Genomic DNA, 19,798 nt, shown 5'->3' on the forward strand with positions numbered 1-19,798 from the left:
TCTATTTGTCACTTGTTTTTTTTTTTTTTTTTTTTAATGAAATAAACTAACCGATTTAGTTGACATTTTGACGGTAGATTTTGGTTTTGCCGAGAATGTCCTTGCGCTCAAGATTATAAACTTGCCTAGTTGTGATTTCTTTCTGGCTATGCGCCACATACTCAATTTAAGTTATTGCATCAACTTTGCCACTCCTTGTGTCAAGTTTGTTTCAGTAAAAAACTGTAGACTAACTTTCTTATCAATTAGATAATTACTTATTAATCTTCAATCACAGAATTGACCTAGTAATTGTTACTGTTTAGTTTCTACGGTTTATACATTCTGTTTTAATGATCTAGTTCTTGGTTTTATTAGGTACAAAAAAAAATTATTGTTCTAATCTTATCAGGGAGCGAGGGAGCTGTATTTCTTTTGAAAAAACGCATCCAACTTCATACCGCTTCACAAAAAATGCTAATTAATTCTAACGGATTATCCAAAAGTTGTGCAACAGACATGGAATTTAAATGGATGTTATCTCTATAGTGAAGCTGCAGTTTTGCAATTAACCAGTTAAGCGTGGAATTTAGTTTTTAAAACTCCACCACAGTGTGCGGAATTAAAATCAGAAAATGACGTGTATACATGTCGAACGAAGGGCAAAATAACCAAAAGTTTACAACGTCGTAATAGTCACTGCAAGCGACTTTTTCTAAAATCTCTGAGGCCTGAGATTACAGAGCATTCTGTGCTCTATCAAAATCTTGCACCACTTTACGTATGCATTGCATAGTTAACTAGGGACGCAAGAGCTTTTACAAGGAAGAAAAGAGCTTTGAATTCTGTGCACAATGAAATCATGCTCGTACTGAGGTCTGAACCTCTATCTAAGGTAAAAACGGTATTGCACAAGGGTTGAGAGCTTCTATTTGTGTGCGTAATTCCCAATCTCTAATGCGGAGACCAAACATGTACTAACCACTTATCATTTGGCTGACTCCCACCAACCCCCTCCGTATAAAATACTTGGCAGTTCTATTGGTAAAATACAGGAAATATCCCACCAAATAATATTCTTATTGTATTTTATTAAAATTTCGAGTTTTTTTATCGTTAATGGCAATTTTATATTTTACACGTGAATGCACGTCAAACACGCTTAACTGGCTAACAAAGGACAATTTGCAATTAATGAAGGACGAGTACAAAATTAAATTTTGAAGGATATGTGCAGCCAACAAAAGTACCATAATTTTTTTATGTGCTGTATACTGCAATAAAACGCTTGTAGTCACACAAAACTGCCAGGTTGGATGATTCAGGAATAATCAGTCTCAGTTAGAAAACAACTTTTAAAAAGTAGCGATGACACTAAAGCTGGCGAGTAAATTACATTGACGCATCTAGCAACTGAACTTTATTTTGAAGTAGTTTCAGATGAATGAGTTCGTTAAACTTTAGTGCTTTATAAAACAATAAAACATACATAATTGAGCTTCTACCCATTAAATAATTAAAAATTCAACCTTGAGGAATTACAAACATGTAAAGTTACGGAATGTTATTCTAGAGACGAATTTCTATCATTTTCTGAAACAATTAGGAACTGATATTTTACGATCTTAAAAAGAGATATTTTGTTCTATAATTACGGGGACCATATTTTTGGAGGTGGGGGGAAATAAAGGACTTATCGAAAAAATAAAAAATTAGTATAACTTTTGACTCGGAGAAGCTACGATGTTCGTTTAAGTTTTAATCGTTAGCTGTCGTCTCAATCTATCGATTGTGTATAAAACATTAGTGTAAAATAGTGACAGTTAATATAATAAGGTGTTAGAATAAAAAAAATATTATCAAAAATATATAATGTCGGCCTATACGCTCGAAAAGTCAAAACCAAATACAGAGATCGTATACGGTTGGAAAGGGCTTCTCAAGAACAATCGAATGGTAAAAGTCGCAAAGCCAGTGGAGTCGCCATATATCGCAACATCAATAGCTTCACTGATTGTAATAGAGTTAACATTGACATTTCGGAAATTTATTTGGAAATGAAAGACGCAAAAGCTGGTAATGTCTGTCTAGTAAAAGTAAAGGCCAATGGCATCTTCAAATTCGTACTCGGGTGTGTGTATATCCATCCGGGCACAGCGTTAGCAGAAATTAAACTCTTTATGTTACGATCGTTGTTAAAATATTCCAAAAATATCTCTAAAATTATACCCGATTAAGAGCCTGATCTTACTACACCAATTATGATGGAGACTTTAATGTTGATGTCTCACAAGACCGCTCATTGCCCGATTTAAATTTGTCAATTCAATGCTCAGCGAGTTCAATTTGTCTTATATTGAAACTTCTCCAAAACCTATATTGATTTAACGTTTACCAGTAATCTCAATGTATCTTGTATGCCATTTGTGTTGTACTTTTCATATCACAGACCTAAAATTAATAAAGTTATATTGTAACACAGTAATTATTTGTTTCCTTGATTTCATCCTAAATACATAAATACAAATATTTTATATAAAAAATATAACCCGTTACATAAACGTATTCACGTACAATACACGGCCGTGTCCATGACCCAACCACAGTTTAATTTTTTTTATACAATTAAGAGAATTTTTTTATTTAATTGAAACCAAAAAAAAAAGTAAAGTAATGCCTATTTTCAAATAACCCATTAAATAAAATCCACGACTTAGACCTAGAATCTAACTCAGTACCATAATACATCTTTGCTTTGTGAGCCTCACCTCCTAAATCCATCATTTACTAATAGTAAACCTCCTTATTTGCAAAGTGGTGATGAAAATAATTATTGCCAATTATGTAATGAAGCAGTGCTGGATGGGACTTATCACTTCATTGCGGTCTGTGTTAGACTTGCGGAGATGAGGATGAAATATTTTAATAAGCCGCGGCTTTCCGGAGAGAGGATGATCGCTTTGCTGAATGGTGAAGCTTGGAAGTTGTTTCAGAAATATTGCAAAGATGCCTATAACAGTATGTCCCCAAAATGATTTAATGATTTTACCCAGTTTATTGTACAATTGTTACGTATGTTTATTGTTATAATTATTATTATTATTATTTTTTCATATTATTTTATTTTCATTTATGTTAATGGAAACTGTTGTTTGAGTTTGTTTTTATTTGCCTTGTCTTAATGCTCAGAGATTTGTTAGTTTTGTTCCAGAAGTAATTATTTTCTTTAATTTTATTTCCTTAATGATTCAATGTATTTAACGACTCCACCGACGGTTATACCATGGTGCTGTCTTTATATTTGAGATTTTGTTGTTTACTCTTTTCTTTTTTTTCATAATGTATGTACTTAAAGTAAATAATAAAGACTAAAAAATAAAATACTAATAGTAAATAAATGATTAACATTCTCTTAAGTATGATTTTATTCAATGAAACAATCATTCCCCTTCTGAGAGAAATTAGTGTGAAAAACTCGGGTTTATAAATATTCTCGGTTTTATTGCAAGCGTCAAAAATGATTTGTAGTTGGACAAAATATTAATAGCGTATGATAACTGATCGTCAGAAACTTGGGTATATTTTTGAATGGAATCACTAATTTTAAAATCTGTGCTATCTAATTTTTTTTTATTTTTTCTGCTAATTCAAACTGAAAAGGACATCATTAGCCAGTATGAAATTTTTGTTTGATAATGATCGATATATTTCCAGCAAGCAATGTTTATAAAAAAACGAATTCTCGTCATAAGAACTTAAGTAAAGATATGTTCAAAATAATAAATAAGAAATTTGAGTTTAGATTTAAAGTTAAGAAAGAGATGCCTTTGCTACAAGAAGAAGGTAAGCAGCTGATATAAGATTTTAACCAAGCTAAATTTCTATATAGAGGTACAAATATGTCAACTGTATTTGTGCCACAATCATTGGTGCCTAAGGCGGTTGTTTCACAAGCTAATGAGGCTATTCCAATACCGACAGCTTTTCTATCACATACCAACGGACATCCTGAATCTCCAAAACATATTGCGTCACTTTCGTTTCTATGAGTCCATAAATAGTCATTAAGCGGGTACAACATAACTTCACAACGATATGGGTATGATCCACGTCCAACAGTCACTTGGCCACCATGAAGAATTCCACCCATGTTAGCCGATATGTGGTGTCCAAAGCCGACTGTATAGCACAGGCGTTTACTTTTGGTATCCGGCCATTCTGTACTTTCCACCGCTATAATCTCGGTCTTTGTAGTCATTTTTAGTGCCTTAGCTAACTTAATTAAAGCAATATCATATTCATCATGTAATAAATATTTAGGATGCACAATTACTCTCTCTACATCTAATTTTTTCGAATGACTCCTTCTATCGCTCGTACCAATAGCCACAATTGTATCCTCTTTAGTTATGCTGAAACAATGCGCCGCGGTTATTACCCATTTCTGAGCAACTATAAATCCTGTACAGGATGCTTGATTTCCTGGGACCACTAAAACAATAAAAGGTACCTCAGTGATATTAACAATTCTTCCCAAATAAGTTCTACTTCCTTTTGTCTCAAGAAATCCACAGCATGAACAAACAATGTGCAATAATATACTTTGTAAAACCCAAGCAATTTGTTCCTTTCTCATCACTAACAATTTACACATATTACTACGTTAAAATTAAACATTTATTTTCACACTAAATCATCTCTTCATCTAACTCAACAACTAGTTACATAAAAAAAAATATATATATACATATATTTGTCCTGACATATGACACTAATTTTTCTTAGCAGTTGTTAATTTATATAACTTAAACTTAGGTTAATGCAATAATAATTTTCTTGATGGAATACAAATTTTCAAATGAGAAAACTACATATATTCAATTATTATTTATTTTCATTCTTACTGAACTAACCATTGATACTAATCCAGTATTAAAAAGCATAGGTGGTTTCACTATTTCTGTGAGAATGAAGCCTGCGGTTAAACCTCGCTACGAATCCACATCATCCAGCTGGTAAACGTTTTTATAAGTTTTTTCCTTATAGTAGCTGATTAAAAGATGGGTAATACTTTTTTTCTACTTTAAAAAGTGTTAGTCCTTTTACGAAACATTTAAGAGACGGGTTGGCCTTCCCTGGTTTACACTAGTAGGACAGGAGATATAGCAATTCGGGCTAATGTAAAGAATAGTTACCCGATGGTGTGGCCTGTTTATTTTTAGGGCATGCGCAGTACAGCGCACTTACCGTTAAGTTTTTAAACTACTTCCCGCCAATGAACTGTTTCGGATTGTGCGAATTTCGTAACTCTTATGTTTCGCGCGCATGCGCAGTACACTTACTGCATAGTAACTGCTTCCTTTTTAATGTATTATTAGTTCCCGCGAGTGCCCTGTTTGTGACTTGAGGTGCCTTTTTTTTTTGTAACTTTATGAGCATGAGCGTTTTAAATTTGCAGTTTTTTTTAAAAATTAAAGCATGATTGTAGTGTGAGTGAGGATGGAGTAATGAATGTTATAAAATTTTGTATGGATGTTGGTTTGATCAGTAGTAGATATGTATGTCCGAAGTGCGGATGTGATATGAAAATAACAAAAAAAAAATAGTGCGATTGATAAGAATGGTTGGAGGTGCCGAGGCTATTCGACCCTGCCAAGTATACCCTCCTCAGGAAAAGGACTCCACAGAATAAGGTAAGTTTCTTTTGTGTTGTTCTTTGTAATTATTGTAATGAATCTTGTGACTCAAATTAAAAAAATTGAGGGTGATTAGGTAGGTTAGGAGGGGGTGTGGGGGGCGAAGCCCCCCATTAAGAAATAAATAAATAAGGGGTGTGGGGGCAAAGCCTCCATATAAAGGGGGGTTTAAATAAAATTATCAATCTTAAATAAATAATTCGAAGTGATTCTGATTCGCTGTTACCATATATCCCGCCAGATTTAAATGTAAATTTAAAATAAAGAAATAGTTTTATATTTATATTTGAATATGGCGGGTTCTATAGTAACAGCGAATCAGAATCACTTCGAATTAGGCCACACCCCGGGTAAATATTCTTTACATTTACCGCAATTCGAAATATGAAGGAAATGCAAAACTCCAAAAATTTATCACCTTATATCTCCTTCAAAAATATAGTCAGAAAGCTGCAAATATGCACAATTGTAGAGGTAAATGAGTACTATAATTGTCTAAATTTTCGCAGAGATGACGCCAGTAGGACAGGAGATACAGCAATTATAAATTTGACGGAAATGCAAAACTCCTTAAAACTTCATCATCTTAACTGTTATATCTCCTATATAAGGACAGCTAGAAGGCTGGAATTGTGCTCAATTGGAGATGCCAAAAAAATCGGAGTATCTCCTTGTACTTGTAACACCGGCTTCTGTATGTCGGAGAGTCATTCGCGTAAGTCTTATAAGATTTGCTGGGAAACCCAGCTGTTTCATCCAGAAACCTATCTAAACTATCACAGGCTTGATTAAGGTCTATAAATAGATTATGGAGTGGGACATTATATTCATAGCACTTATGCTGCATTGTTCTGTGGTCTACGGTAGATCTCCCAGAACTAAAGCCACATTAGTATCGCCCATCTCGTTTTCTATCCACCTAGACAGCCTATATAATAGCAATGTGGAAAAATATTCATTACAGGCAACCACCAAAGCAATTCCACTATAATTTACGTATCTAGATTTGTTATCTTTTTTATAAATTGGGCATATGACCATCTTTGGACCATCCTGTTGGCATAATTTCGTTTATCCATACATCCAAGATTAGATGATTCAGTTCCATCCATAACTTATTTTAATAGTTAATAGTTCATATTTTATATTTTATGTTCATATCGGCATATTTTAATAGTTCCGTTGGGATGCCATCTTCAACCGCTGCTTTATTCTTACAAAATTTAGTTACACTTTCAACAATTTCTTCTAACTCAGGTGGCAACTCTACGTCTTCTTCGGGACCACTCTCGAACAACAAACTATCTAGGAGATTGGATTTTTCTTTATTTTCCTACATTAGAGTTTTAAGGTGCCTCGACCATTTAACCAACGTATCCTTATTTATGGCTACCTCTCCATTTTCATTGCGGCAACACTCCAAGTCCAGGATTGTAACCTATCTTTATTTCTTTTAACCTTTTGATAATTTTCTGCTAAGATGGGCCTTAAAATCTGCTATCTCCGCGATTCTCTTCTTTTCTGCCTCTCCTTTTCAAGTCTTGCACTCTAATACGCAGTGCCTTCTACAGTTCTCTACTGGCTCTTGTCTTTTTTCTGTAGCATACTCTTTTTAGTTTTCCTTTATTCACTAATTGAGAGCACTTGCCGTCAAACCAGTCATTTCTTGGTCCTCTCTTTTGCTGCCCCATCACCTCTTCTGCTGCCGATACTAACACTCCTTAATTGTTTCCCACCTATTCTGTAACATTATTAACTAAGAATTCTTTGACTTTCCCTCTATATCCTTCCTTAATTTTTTCACTCTTAAGAGCATCCACATAATACTTAATTTGCCGATGATAACTTTTATCTAGCTTTACGGAAATCTTTTGACGATATTTAACTCTAACATGATCAGTGGCACAAACGGCATCTCTAAGACTTCTATCATCTGCTACCATATATTTGTTGCATGACGAGATTCTACAAGATCATTATCAATTTGGTTTTTCTTAATATCATCTGGTGAAATCCACGTCTCTTTATGGATTTCCTTATCTTCTAAGAAAGTACTAATCACACATATACCTTTATCTGTAGCGAAATAAATCACTCTTTTTCCGTTGTCAATTGTGGTTTCATGTTTACTAAACTTACCAATCGCAGCCATGTAAAGAGATTCCCTCCCTACTTTAGCACTTCTAAAGAAATCCCTAGAACAATATTGTATCATGTCTAGGTATACAGTTGTAAGTTCTGGCTAAACTGTTTTAAACGCCTCTTTTTCCTCCATTGTTTTTCCTTCTGTTGGGACATGAGTACTTATGAGTGTGTTATTGAAATACTTTCTCTTAATCTGATGGTACAAATTCTCTCGTCTACTATCTTATAACTAAGGAACGGATTTTTATGTATTTAAAAATACCAAATATTTAATTAAAATATGCATTTATTTTCGTCAATTATGTGGAAAATATGTGATTTTCTTAAAATATTTTCTGGAATATTTAAGTAAAATGGACATTTTTTTTTATGAAAATCGTGAAATGGTGGAATGATTGCATTTTTCGAGAACCTCACAGTTCAAAAGGAATGGCTTTGAATCCACATCAGCATCACTGTCAAGTTTTCCAATAACTGCATTGGCAATATACCTGCCCTCAACGTCAGTGGTTTCATCAATTGACTCCCAAATCGGTCCATCTTTGATATGTTCTCGAATTTTGGTTAGTGTATCTTTATAGATATCTTCCAGGTAGTTTTTCCTCAGAGCGCTCTCGTCAGGCATTTTTTTTCCAATATAGGTCTCTAAGAATCCTTTGAAATGAGGATTTTTAAGTTTGTGGAAAGGGATATCTGCTCTAACCAAAGCCCGTCACAGATCTGTACTCAGAGTAGACTTACTTGATGATGGAGATGTAAGGAAGGCTTGATAGGACGTCCTCTCTTTCTTTCTGTTTTTATTCTCTATGTGCGATCCGGTGGCAATATGTTGGGTGACTTGGGAACGTTGAGAGCAAGAAACGCGCTTGACACAAGCTGTACAGTACAAAATGTCTCCATCACTTCGAAAAAGTTATGCTGGAAACTCGCGAAGATATTTAGCAACCAGTTGTTTGTTTGAGGCCGATGTTCGTGGCATTTCACCCAAATAAGAATACACTAAGTGACCGAACGAAATGAATTGGACACTTCAACGAACGAGCTGAAAGAACAGACAACGTCAAACAACTTCAAAGAACTAACAAGTGCCCGTCACTGTTTAGCAGCATTCTGTATAAATTACAATAACCATTGTACCCACTGTGATTCACAGCCCTACAGTCTGTGGTTCACAGTTCCTGTCAACCACCTCCCAATTATGAAAATATGCCCAAAATGAAAAATATGTACATATTTTGATTAAATATGTAGAAATATTTATTTATTTTAATCAAATATGTATAAATATGCGATAACATCCAAATATGTGGAAATATGTAAAATAAAAGTAGACTCAAACGGCTTAAAAAGTGTCAGTATGAATACTTCTAGTTGAAAAACTTCCGTAAATTGCCTAGAAAAAAATATGTAAATACATACGAATCCGTTCCCTACTTATAACTCATAATAGCAGACTAACAATTTCATCACCTGAATCAAGAAAATTTTCCTTATGCCCACTATTAATTTATATAAAATCATTTAGTTCAGTGTACTTAGTATCCTTTTACCTGAATATCAGCTACATCAATATCATATTCCATCAGTTCTTGTTCCAATATCCTTCTTGCTTCAGGTTTATACAAACTTCTAATATTCCATGTTGCCAAAAATGTATAGCCATCAACTGGCCTTGGTCTTATCCGTAAATCCATCCGGTTGTTTCTTAATTGAGGATTCGTAACAATGTTTTTTTTTTTTTAAGGTAGGGTCATCAGCCCTACGCTCAACCCCCTCTACATTGGAGGAACTAGGATTTTTGACAGCGTTTACTCCCTTAGCCGAAGCTAACAACCATGGAAGGAAACCCTGAATTGTGTACTATGGTGCCTTTGTCTATAAAGGTGTGTTTTGTATGTGTGTGCGTATTTGTGCGATTGTGAGTGTGTGTATGTGTGTGTGCATGTATGAATACTGTTCTGATTAATGGGTATGATATACTGAGCTGTGGTAATCCGAGGGTTCGCATCCAACAACCACCCCTTGCAGGGAACTGCAAGAATTAAAAGAATTTATCTAGCCTTGTTTATGTTTGTTCTTAAGAGGTACCTCGATAAAAATAGAACTAACACTTTATACAAAAAAAAAGTTTGAATACTATTTTATAAATTTAAAATTTATCGATTAGTTAATTACCAGACGTCGTCATTTTTAATCCCATTAAAAATTATTCTTAAATTAGATTCCGTTGGGTTCGGCCAGATAACCGACCATCTACAGTGGATTCGTTGCGGGACCCTCAAGTTGGAGCATCATTTCCAGTGCATTCAGTACTGAATCGGATTTCAGACTTTAGAAAGAGATTCTTTCCAAAGAAGCCATGCTCCAACTTGAGGATCCTGATAATCTAATTTATTCACACACAGAATTATATCAGGTCTGGGAAACAAGACAATAGTGGGAACTATCAACCAAGGATTTAGTAACATTTGTCCCTGTTGTGGACCTCACTCCGACTGGTGCTTCTAATTTAACTTACCTCTCCCCACACAACATGGCGCAGTCGGAGTGAGGTCCACAACAGTACCAGGCAAACTGAATCAAAAAACGTAAATTATAAAAATGCCATCATTAAGTAAACAGTAAGTAAAAAAATAAAATAACAAACTGAAGTTAACTGATTTTTTTTAGTTTCTATTAATTGGAAAAAATTTTTGTATCATTTTGAGGAATGTATTGATTGGGGAGCTGTTTGATCGATTTATGGGTCAGGATTTTAATATTGAAACATTACGTTGATTAATGGGTTACGTTCTTTCTATTTTACTTGAAAATGTTCCTCCATCACACTGGCGTAGATGTTATTTCAAACGCTTACATATTGTAACGAAGTTGACCTGAGGAGAGAAGAAAGGCCTAGATTGTTCTGGGGGTTGAGCGACCAAAGTCTGTAACGGTTCACCACTGGATAAACAAAAGGCAAGGCTTTACCTAAGCTGGAAAAGAAAGGGGCTAGATTGATCAAGGAGTTTTAGTGACCGTAGCCTGTAACGGTCCACTGCTGTGTAAAAGCCAGCTAAGGAAGCGGCCCCAGTTGGGGTGGTGGCAGTATGTGTTTTCCCCAGCCAGTGAGTGGCAGGTGGGAGTGAGTCAGACGGAGTTAAGAGTGAGACAGACGGAGTTGGAGTGGGGCAGTCGCAGTTAAAGGGAAGCAGACACAGCTGGAGTCAGTTAGTCTTGGAGAGACACTTAGGAAGTGACAGTTCGAGAGAGTCAGTGTTGCGGAGTGCTTCAGTGTTAGCTAGTTGGGCAGGTTAGTCAGTTAGTGAGTAGAGCTTTGTTAGTGCAGCTGAGACTAGTGCAATTCAGTGCAGTGCAGTAGTCAGTCGTGGAACAGTTTTGTGGTGTTACGTAGTGAGTAAGTAACAGTAAACTGTTGTGACTGTTGTAATTGGTAGATATAATGAATAGCAATAGTTGCTCGTAAATGTTAATGTTAGTAAAGTTAATATGTTAATAAATCGAATTACTACTTATAAGTGTTATTATTTATTCAACCCACATATTAATAACTAGTGGCAGTCATTAGTTGTGTTGTTGAAAGTTTTTAGTAAAAAGGACAAAAACTTTACAATATTGTAAATCAGCCCTATTCAATCAAATTAAACCCTAAAAATCGCCAAGAATAAAAAAAAATATTCATGATTAAAAAAGTATAAAAAATAATTTATTATTTGTATACAAAATGTAAAAAAAAACACAATTTAAAAGAAAAGAGTTTAATATCGGAATCATTCTTTTCATTTTGATAGACATAGGTATTTCTAAAAGAGCGAAATTTTCGTTTCCAAATAGTCATTGTTGGTCTAATCTGTTCGGTCTGATGGAGTCAGACTCTGTTGTTCTGGGTGACTCCAGAAGTTAGGTGTTATTGCTTTAATAGTTTATAATTAATTACGAATGGCAAAATCTACAACCTGACAAAGACAGCAAATTATTATATTATTCTAAGTTAACGGGGTATAGACCTTTAATTAATTTTCATTACACTATAAAGACTATTAAGTTCAGAAGTCTTGCCCCAGATTGGATGAACATGCTGTCCTTAAATGTTATTTCCAGGGAGCCACTACTATTCCATTAATAGGTGAAGAACAATGGTTATATGCAACGAAGGAATAACGTCCGGAAACAGGCAGTCTTCTAGGTGCAGTGATGATAACGTGCCGTAATTCAAAAATTAACGAGCAATAAAAACTTAAATTAATAAAAAAGAACTAATAATAATTAAATAATTGCCATCAGCTTCATTTCTTAAAAAAGAAAGTCCAAACCAAGTATTGTCGCCATTAAAGGGTAGTTAGATAGTTTCTTCTGTTTTTCGCATAACTCTTAGCGTGCACCACAAGTAAAATACTGACACGCACAATAAAATACATTGCAATTCATCGCGAAAAATGTGAGACCAATTTCAAATTAGGTTTTATTCTTAACAAAACTTGCCACATTGATTTTCTTTCTCTAATTTATATTAATAATCTCCTCTGATACATTCATGACTTTAACATTTGAATATTGAACACCTTACAAACCATATCAACTTTGTAAGTGATTTCCGATAATTTCTCTCAGATATGTTAGCAGTGGCAGAAGTGCTGTTTTAGATTAATACTTATCACGTCTAACTGCCAAAAATTAGATCATTAAAAAACTCACAAATTATAACAAGAAATGTTACTTTTTCCATTTCAATATAAAAACAAATGATTTTTCAATTGTCAGATGTAACTGAATGTTTGAATCGTGGTGATCAACATAATTAATAAGTAGTCCATATTTCGAGGGGCGCCAGATTTGCACGAAGTTGGCAAGCAGCTGATGTGTGATTTCAGCCAAGGTAGAAGCTTGTAAAGGGATACATAGCCATCCACAAAACTTTCCCCGCAGTTGATGTCATAATTTTGTGGACCGCAGGTGAAAGACGTAGCCCCTACGCCCACAGCTACATTATCACAAATAAGTGGACATCCTGAATCACCATAACACAATGATTCACTTATGTTTCTATACGTCCATATTATATTTTCGTAGTAAGTAAATTGACAGGTGTAAGGATATGGGCCGGTTCCAGCATGCACTTCCCCACCGTGAAGAATTCCATCTTTTTCGGTAAACAGGTGAAAACCAAATCCTGCTACGAAACAAGCACGATTATAAACAAATCGCGGCCATTCTTTATCCTCTGTATTTATAATTTTGGTAACCTCGTTTTCTTTTATTTTTTGTGCCAACCTAATTAGAGCAATATCGTATTGCCTATATCCAGGATAATATTCAGGATGAACTATGACCTCATCTGAGAAGATTTTAATGGAACTATTAAATTTGCTTGATGAACCCATTGTAACTATTGCCGCTTGACTACTTTCAAAACAATGTGCTGCCGTTACAATCCAATCTTCTGCAACTATAAAACCTGTACAGGTTCCCCAATCTGATGTAACTAAGCGAACAATAAACGGTACCTCAGAGATATCAACATCCCTTCCTAGGAATGTTCTCCATCCTTTGCTCACCCGTGCACCACAAGTAAATGACATGCACAATAAAAGACATTCCAAAATCCGTGAAACGAGTTTCTTCTTCATAATTTTGTAACTAATTCATCACGAAAAATTTGAAATTAATTTTAAAATTATTTTTTATTATTTAATTTATTTACATTAAATTGGTATAAATTTTATAAAATTTAATATGTTTTTACATATGACTTAGTATTTATTCAAATGGTATGATCGCTTTAATGGAACAAAGAAAAATGACAAAAAATGCAATGTCAAGTCTGAATACCTCTGATTACAATGTCTCAGTTTTTCATTTATGTAAGTTGGTTGCTAACAGACTGGTTGTCAGTTCTACAAATTGGGCTTTTCCTTTGTCCTTTGGAGACATAGAGCTGCATATTTACGATTTGGTTTTTTAATTATTATCTTTGTCAACAAAGTGTTTTCCAAATTTTCCCTCTTTTTCTCTTGTCACATTTTGAACATATGTTGAAGTAAAAATCTCAATTTCTTTAAGCTATCACACACTATTATGTTAATAGCATCTATTAACAAATGAAAGAACAGACCATGTTTTATGGAGAATGAATTGTCCTTTTGCACTTATTTGAAATATTTCAAACTCTTCTAATAATTAGAGTAGGGAAGCTTAATATTTAGCACATTTGATTTCTACGCGGAAAACCTGGGTTTAAATTTCGCAGCTGGTCTACAGGTATTCTCTTTCTATGGGTTTCTTACAGATCATTGCCTGGTGAAAGATGGTTCTGTCAGTAACGAGTGAACACTGTCCGAAGGCAGCCTCTATATAATAATAAAGACTCAGCAATCCTATGACATCAAATGTGGACACGCTTTGAATTAAAAAATAAATAAATAAATATAATATCCCCGAATATATAGAGTGAACCGTTTAAAACGTACCAATCGCTAATAAGTTTTTAGGAAAGTGGAAATTCGGAAAACCCCATTAAATAAACTATGTTTTTTTTTTGGTCTAGTTTCCTAATTTCCTCCACCCTGATGCTTATCTTCATTTTTGGCGGAGTTACGCCTAAAAAAACTGATCGGGATTTTATAAGGACCACTGGTTTTGACAATGATTGTGAAAACCACATTAAAAATTATAACCAATTACGTTGACCCCGTTTCGATATCCCTAATATTTGTCGAGATATTCAAGATCAAAGTTACAATTTCATCTATTCGTAATCGGTTTTCAATATTAATTTTCCGCCAGAAATACACGTTTTGGGAGGTCCTCTGACTGCAAAAAAAATGTTATTTGTGGCGCAAAGAAATATAGTTTAATGTAACTATATGGGTGATCGATATATTTGTGGGTGAATCAGGATATATTTGTTTTATTAACAAATAAAAGTAACCATCTCATCATTTTAATGTTTTAATGTAAGCAAGACTTCTTGACCTATGATTACGGTAAGAATATCTTGGCCAGAGTGTTGGTACAGTGGTCAAGAGGGTGGCTTTGAAAGTGCGAGATCCACAGTTCGATTTATTACGTATTAAGAATGACTATAAACGCGGGATTTTTTAGAATTTTTTATTTTGTTTTCATAATCATTGTCAAAACCAGTGGTCCTTATGAAACCCCTATCAGTTTTCTAGCTGTAACTTTGCCAAAAATAAAGATACAGCATCTTATAATTTACTTCATGAGTTTTTCCGGATTTTCGCTTTCCTAAAAAGTTATTAGTGACGCTGTGTATAAGTTGCCCATACGGAACAGAACTAAGAAAAGGCCATATTGTTCACCAAAACTGTGAATTAAAACTTGGCAAAAAATCTCAAATAGGCTGAAAAATATAATCCAGAGCAGCTGTGCACAGCCCTTTAGCCAGTTGCATTATCGTATTGCATTACCGTCTAGAAACTTCCATTTTAAAACTTTCTAGAAAGTTTAAGTTATATCAATCATGAGGAACTTTCAATTTTGAGTTTCATCGAAAATTACATGATTTGAAATGGATTTCAAGGTCTCCGTTTTTTAAAAAAGTTTTGAACTATTCTGTTCTCTATTACTGCAAACTGCGTTAAAGCATAATAGCTCTCTAACTTGGTGCAATTTTTCAATCTCATTATAATCCTACAACTGGAAAAACAGCCGTACATATGCGATTTTCCTTTTGTGGCGATTTTCTAGAAAGTGGTTTTGGTTTTTCTTAAAGTGTAATCTGGATCGCATAATTGAATCATAATTTTTAATTGGGATTTTATCCTAGAGGGGAATTGATTTGATTTGGATTTTTTAGAGAACTGTAACCTTAAATGTAAAGTGTTCCATAGTTAATAATATTTTTTTTTATCAGGCGTTTTATTGTTTTCGGGTGGATAACATTTTATTATGTATACAACATTTTGCATTTATTAACAATAACCACTTTCCACTTTTCCACTTTCACCAGTTCCCACATTTTTTGTTTTGAATAATTTTTCATAAATTGTTGGAAAACGGCTCCAACGCTTTTACTTTAACTTGTTATACTTAGAAGGGGTTGTGTTTGAACAAGTTGAAGAAGGAATTAAGACGTAGGGCCTCGTTACCTGAGAGAATCACATATCTTATTTAAAATTTTAAAGCACTAACATCCTCACCACTGAGCGTTGAGGAAAGCTAAGTGAAATGTGATAAGAAAATAGAAAATTAAAATAATTAAAATTTCATTAATTATATATTACGAAGCTGACACACAACAATTGCAAGATGGGATGTTGCGGTTCTTAATTAAGATTTTTTTTTTGTATAACTTTTTTTAACGTTAGTTATGCACTCCCGCACTAGGCTTCATAAAGCACATTATGGCATAGTTAGGTTATTTAATTTCTTACCTATTTTCTAATTAAGAGTCACTGAATGTAAACTACTTCATCCAAAGACAAAGTAAACAGGCTACAATCTGGCAATTAACTAAAACAAAGTTTACAGGATAACATGCCGTTGTTTCATTCACATTTGAACATAGAGCGAATTTAAGGGGTTATAGGCAGTCCGAAATTTGAAAAAATCGATTTTTTTTTATATATATATATACAGGGTGACCAAAGTTATATGCTCCACCCACTTTTTTTTTAACGGCGGGAAATTTCGAAAAAATAAAAAACACGTATTTAATCATTTTTAGTCTAGTTTATTTTCAGTGATTGACCCATTTTTTTAAACCCCTGTATCTCGAGATACAGCATCCAACTTTTGTTTTTCAAATAGAACGTTATATTTTTTTTGCATATTTTAATAGTATTTTAGCTCCTAAAAAAAAACAAAAAAAAATTTTTGAAATCGGTTAGGTTTTGCAAAAGTTATGGTATTTTAAAATATGGAAAACAAATTTCAGTTTACTGTCAAAATTACGTTATTTTTTTTAAAGAATCTGTTCAAACTGGGCACAATTAACGGATAGGCAAGCCAAAACTCTGGACTCCCACGTTCTGCTTGTAGCAGCACTTATGATGGCGAAGTCAAGATCTAGGCAGGCTAGAGTTATTCGACGTTCAGGTGGTTTATTCAAAAAACGTTTGGTGTGGAGTTTTAGGAAATCAACTAATCGGCCCATACTTCTACAGAGAGAACTTAACTGATGCTAGGTATCTGACTTTTTTTGATAGACATTTTGCCAGTTCTGCTTGAAGATGTTCCTCTACAACGTCGGCTAGATATGTATTTTCAACAAGATGGTTGCCCGGCACATAATGCGAGTTGTTCGAGGTTATCTGGACAGAAATTTCCATGAAAAGTGCTTAGGGACTCATTGTCCCATCCAATGGCCACCTCGATCTCTGGACTTAACCCCAATGGACTATTTTTTGTGGGGATATCTAAAAAATAGAGTGTACCTTAATTCCGTGGCTTCAGTCGATGATCTGAAACGTCGAATAACTCTAACCTGCCTAGATCTTGACTTCGCCACCATAAGTGCTGCTACAAGCAGAGCGTGGGAGTCCAGAGTTTTGGCTTACCTATCCGTTGATGGTGCCCATTTTGAATAGATTCTTTTTAAAAAATAACGTAATTTTGACAGTAAACTGAAATCTGTTTTCCATATTTTAAATTACCATAACTTTTGAAAAACCTAACCGATTTCAAAAACTTTTTTTTTGTTTTTTTTAGGAGCTAAAATACTATTAAAATATGCAAATAAAATTATAATGTTCCATTTGAAAAACAAAAGTTGGATACTGTATCTCGAGATACAAGGGTTTAAAAAAATGGGTCAATCACTGAAAATAAACTAGACTAAAAATGATTAAATACGTGTTTTTTATTTTTTCGAAATTTCCCGCCGTTAAAAAAAAAAGTGGGTGGAGCATATAACTTTGGTCACCCTGTATATCTGTGGCTTAGTGCAAGAAGTACCAATGTCAGATTTTGGCAAAAATGAGTTAAAGTCTGTTTTGATATATACACCATCAGAATTTTTCTTGTAAGAAGTGTCAAAGTCAAATTCAAAGTAGTAACTGAGATATTGAAAGTTACTAGTGCCAATGTCAAAATTTAGCATCAATATCTTTTTTTGTCAGAAAAACCAAATAGGACATAGACTCGTAATCCTAAAGTAATATTTGAGAGGAAAGTACCAATGTCAACATTGGCACTTATTGAATTAAAATTTTTTCCGTCTAATCTATGTTGGCTGCACTGCAATGATATGTTTTACCGCTTTTTTATTCTGTTTTCCGCCTACCAAAGCTGATTTCCGTAACCTCAAGCGCTTCATCAGTTTAGTGCTCCAAAATTTCGCTTGCGAGTTTGGAATTTTAACTTTTATTTAATTTCTTTTTAGTAGTGGTTATTATTATTAGTGATATGTATTCAAGAAGCAAGAAGATTTTATAGCTATGCCAAGAAAGGAATGAAATAAGTATGCTTCTTTTTCTTATACCATTTTACTGAATTAATTTACTTGTAACTTTTTTGTTTTTAATCTTTTATTGAAATTACTTGTAACTTATTTAGAAATTTCGCTTTATTAATTTTTCTAATTAATAAATCTTAAATATTTGTAGTTTTTGCCAAAAGTAATTTTTTTTTTAATTTAAACAGGACACGAAAGCCTTCAACTTCGATTAAAGAAAAAGAATGTATACCACAGCAAAGTGATATTTCATCAGATTCTGATATATTTGAAAAAAATAATAAGGAAAAACAAATATCGGTGCTCACAAAAAAGCAAAGAACTGGGAAAGGAGAGAAAGCAAAAAAATTATGTAGCGGAAAGAAAAAGCAGAAAGAAAAAGAAATTACTCGAAAACGGAGGCGCGATAGTTCACAATGGGAAAGAAATGTTCGAAAGTCAGCCAAAATTCAAGGTTTGGAATACACATCTACTGCAGGCGAAACTGTTCCACCCTGCTCTTGTAGGAGCAATTGTTCTATGAAGATTAATGAAGAACAAAGAAATAAAATTTTTCAAGAATTTTACAAATTATCGGGCAATTCACAGAATCAATTTATTGCGCAGAGAATTGAAGAAGTAGATAAAGTGGTGCAAAGGATTAGGAAGCCTGACAAATCAAAAAGTCGTCGAAATTTTACGAAGAAGTATTTCTTATCTGACAATAATGGAAACAGAATCCAAATATGCCAATTGATGTTCTGTTAAATAATGATTATATCCATCGCAAAATTAACACTTCTGGACAAAGTGTGGAGTGGGCGAAAGTAAAATAGATTAAATATAAAGCTGATTCACCGGGTAAAATGTTTTACAAGAATACCTTTAAAAAAGAAGAGCCCTTCCACGTTCTACAATTAAGCAGGACACCCCGAAGCAAACCATTTCCATCCAAATCTTCCATCACACAATTGACCCCTATTAATAAGTTTCCCATTCCTTTGCCTCGGAAAAAAGTTTCAGATCTGAAATTTGTATCAATATTTCTGAGCGACACTAGCAAGACATTTTATCAGTTGTTAGCTAATAGCGAAGAAACTGAAGATATTTTACCTGGTGAAAGAAGTGACGGAAGAATTTAAATAAAATGTTCATTTAAATGTAAAAATAACATCGTTTTATGTTTGTACAAATAATAAAAAATCAATTCATGCTCGTATATAAAAAAAAAAAGTTTGCTTTATAGTCTATGTCTAAAAAATAAAAAATAAAAATTTCTAGTAAAGGTGCCAATGTCAGGAGATTTCCCATTATTATCCAACATTTTCCGACAAAACACTGTCAATAGTTTGCATTCGAAATTATTTCAATAGGTACATAACTAGGAGTGACTAGGATTTTTGTACTATTTGTTATATACAAGTGAATTCTAACGACTATTTTCAACTCCAAATTTCTCAAAACCAGAAATATTGACTTTGGCACTTCTTGCACTAAGCCACAGATATATATATATACGAGGGGGTACCCAAAAAAAACCGGAATTATTTTTTAAAAGCTATTTATTTACAAATTTTTTACAGAA

The 19,798-nt window shown here is 33.7% G+C and overlaps 3 protein-coding genes across 3 annotated transcripts in view; all 3 read right to left on the reverse strand.

Annotated features, from left to right (window-relative positions):
* LOC141456486 (cardioacceleratory peptide receptor-like) overlaps positions 1-19,798 on the reverse strand; it is a 200,454-nt gene that overhangs the window by 68,644 nt on the left and 112,012 nt on the right. The window lies entirely within an intron of this gene.
* LOC141455567 (mast cell protease 2-like) lies at positions 3,350-4,725 on the reverse strand. The gene has a single exon (XM_074130698.1). It carries the CDS (start codon positions 4,631-4,633, stop codon positions 3,725-3,727), a length of 909 nt encoding a protein of 302 aa, XP_073986799.1. The 5' UTR covers positions 4,634-4,725; the 3' UTR covers positions 3,350-3,724.
* Positions 12,269-13,540, reverse strand: LOC141455725 (trypsin 3A1-like). Its single transcript, XM_074131018.1, has one exon. It carries the CDS (start codon positions 13,445-13,447, stop codon positions 12,578-12,580), a length of 870 nt encoding a protein of 289 aa, XP_073987119.1. The 5' UTR covers positions 13,448-13,540; the 3' UTR covers positions 12,269-12,577.

Source organism: Rhodnius prolixus, unplaced genomic scaffold (assembly GCF_049639745.1).
Source record: "Rhodnius prolixus isolate KJV_2025 unplaced genomic scaffold, Rpr scaffold_4, whole genome shotgun sequence".
Taxonomy (NCBI): Eukaryota; Metazoa; Arthropoda; class Insecta; order Hemiptera; family Reduviidae; genus Rhodnius; species Rhodnius prolixus.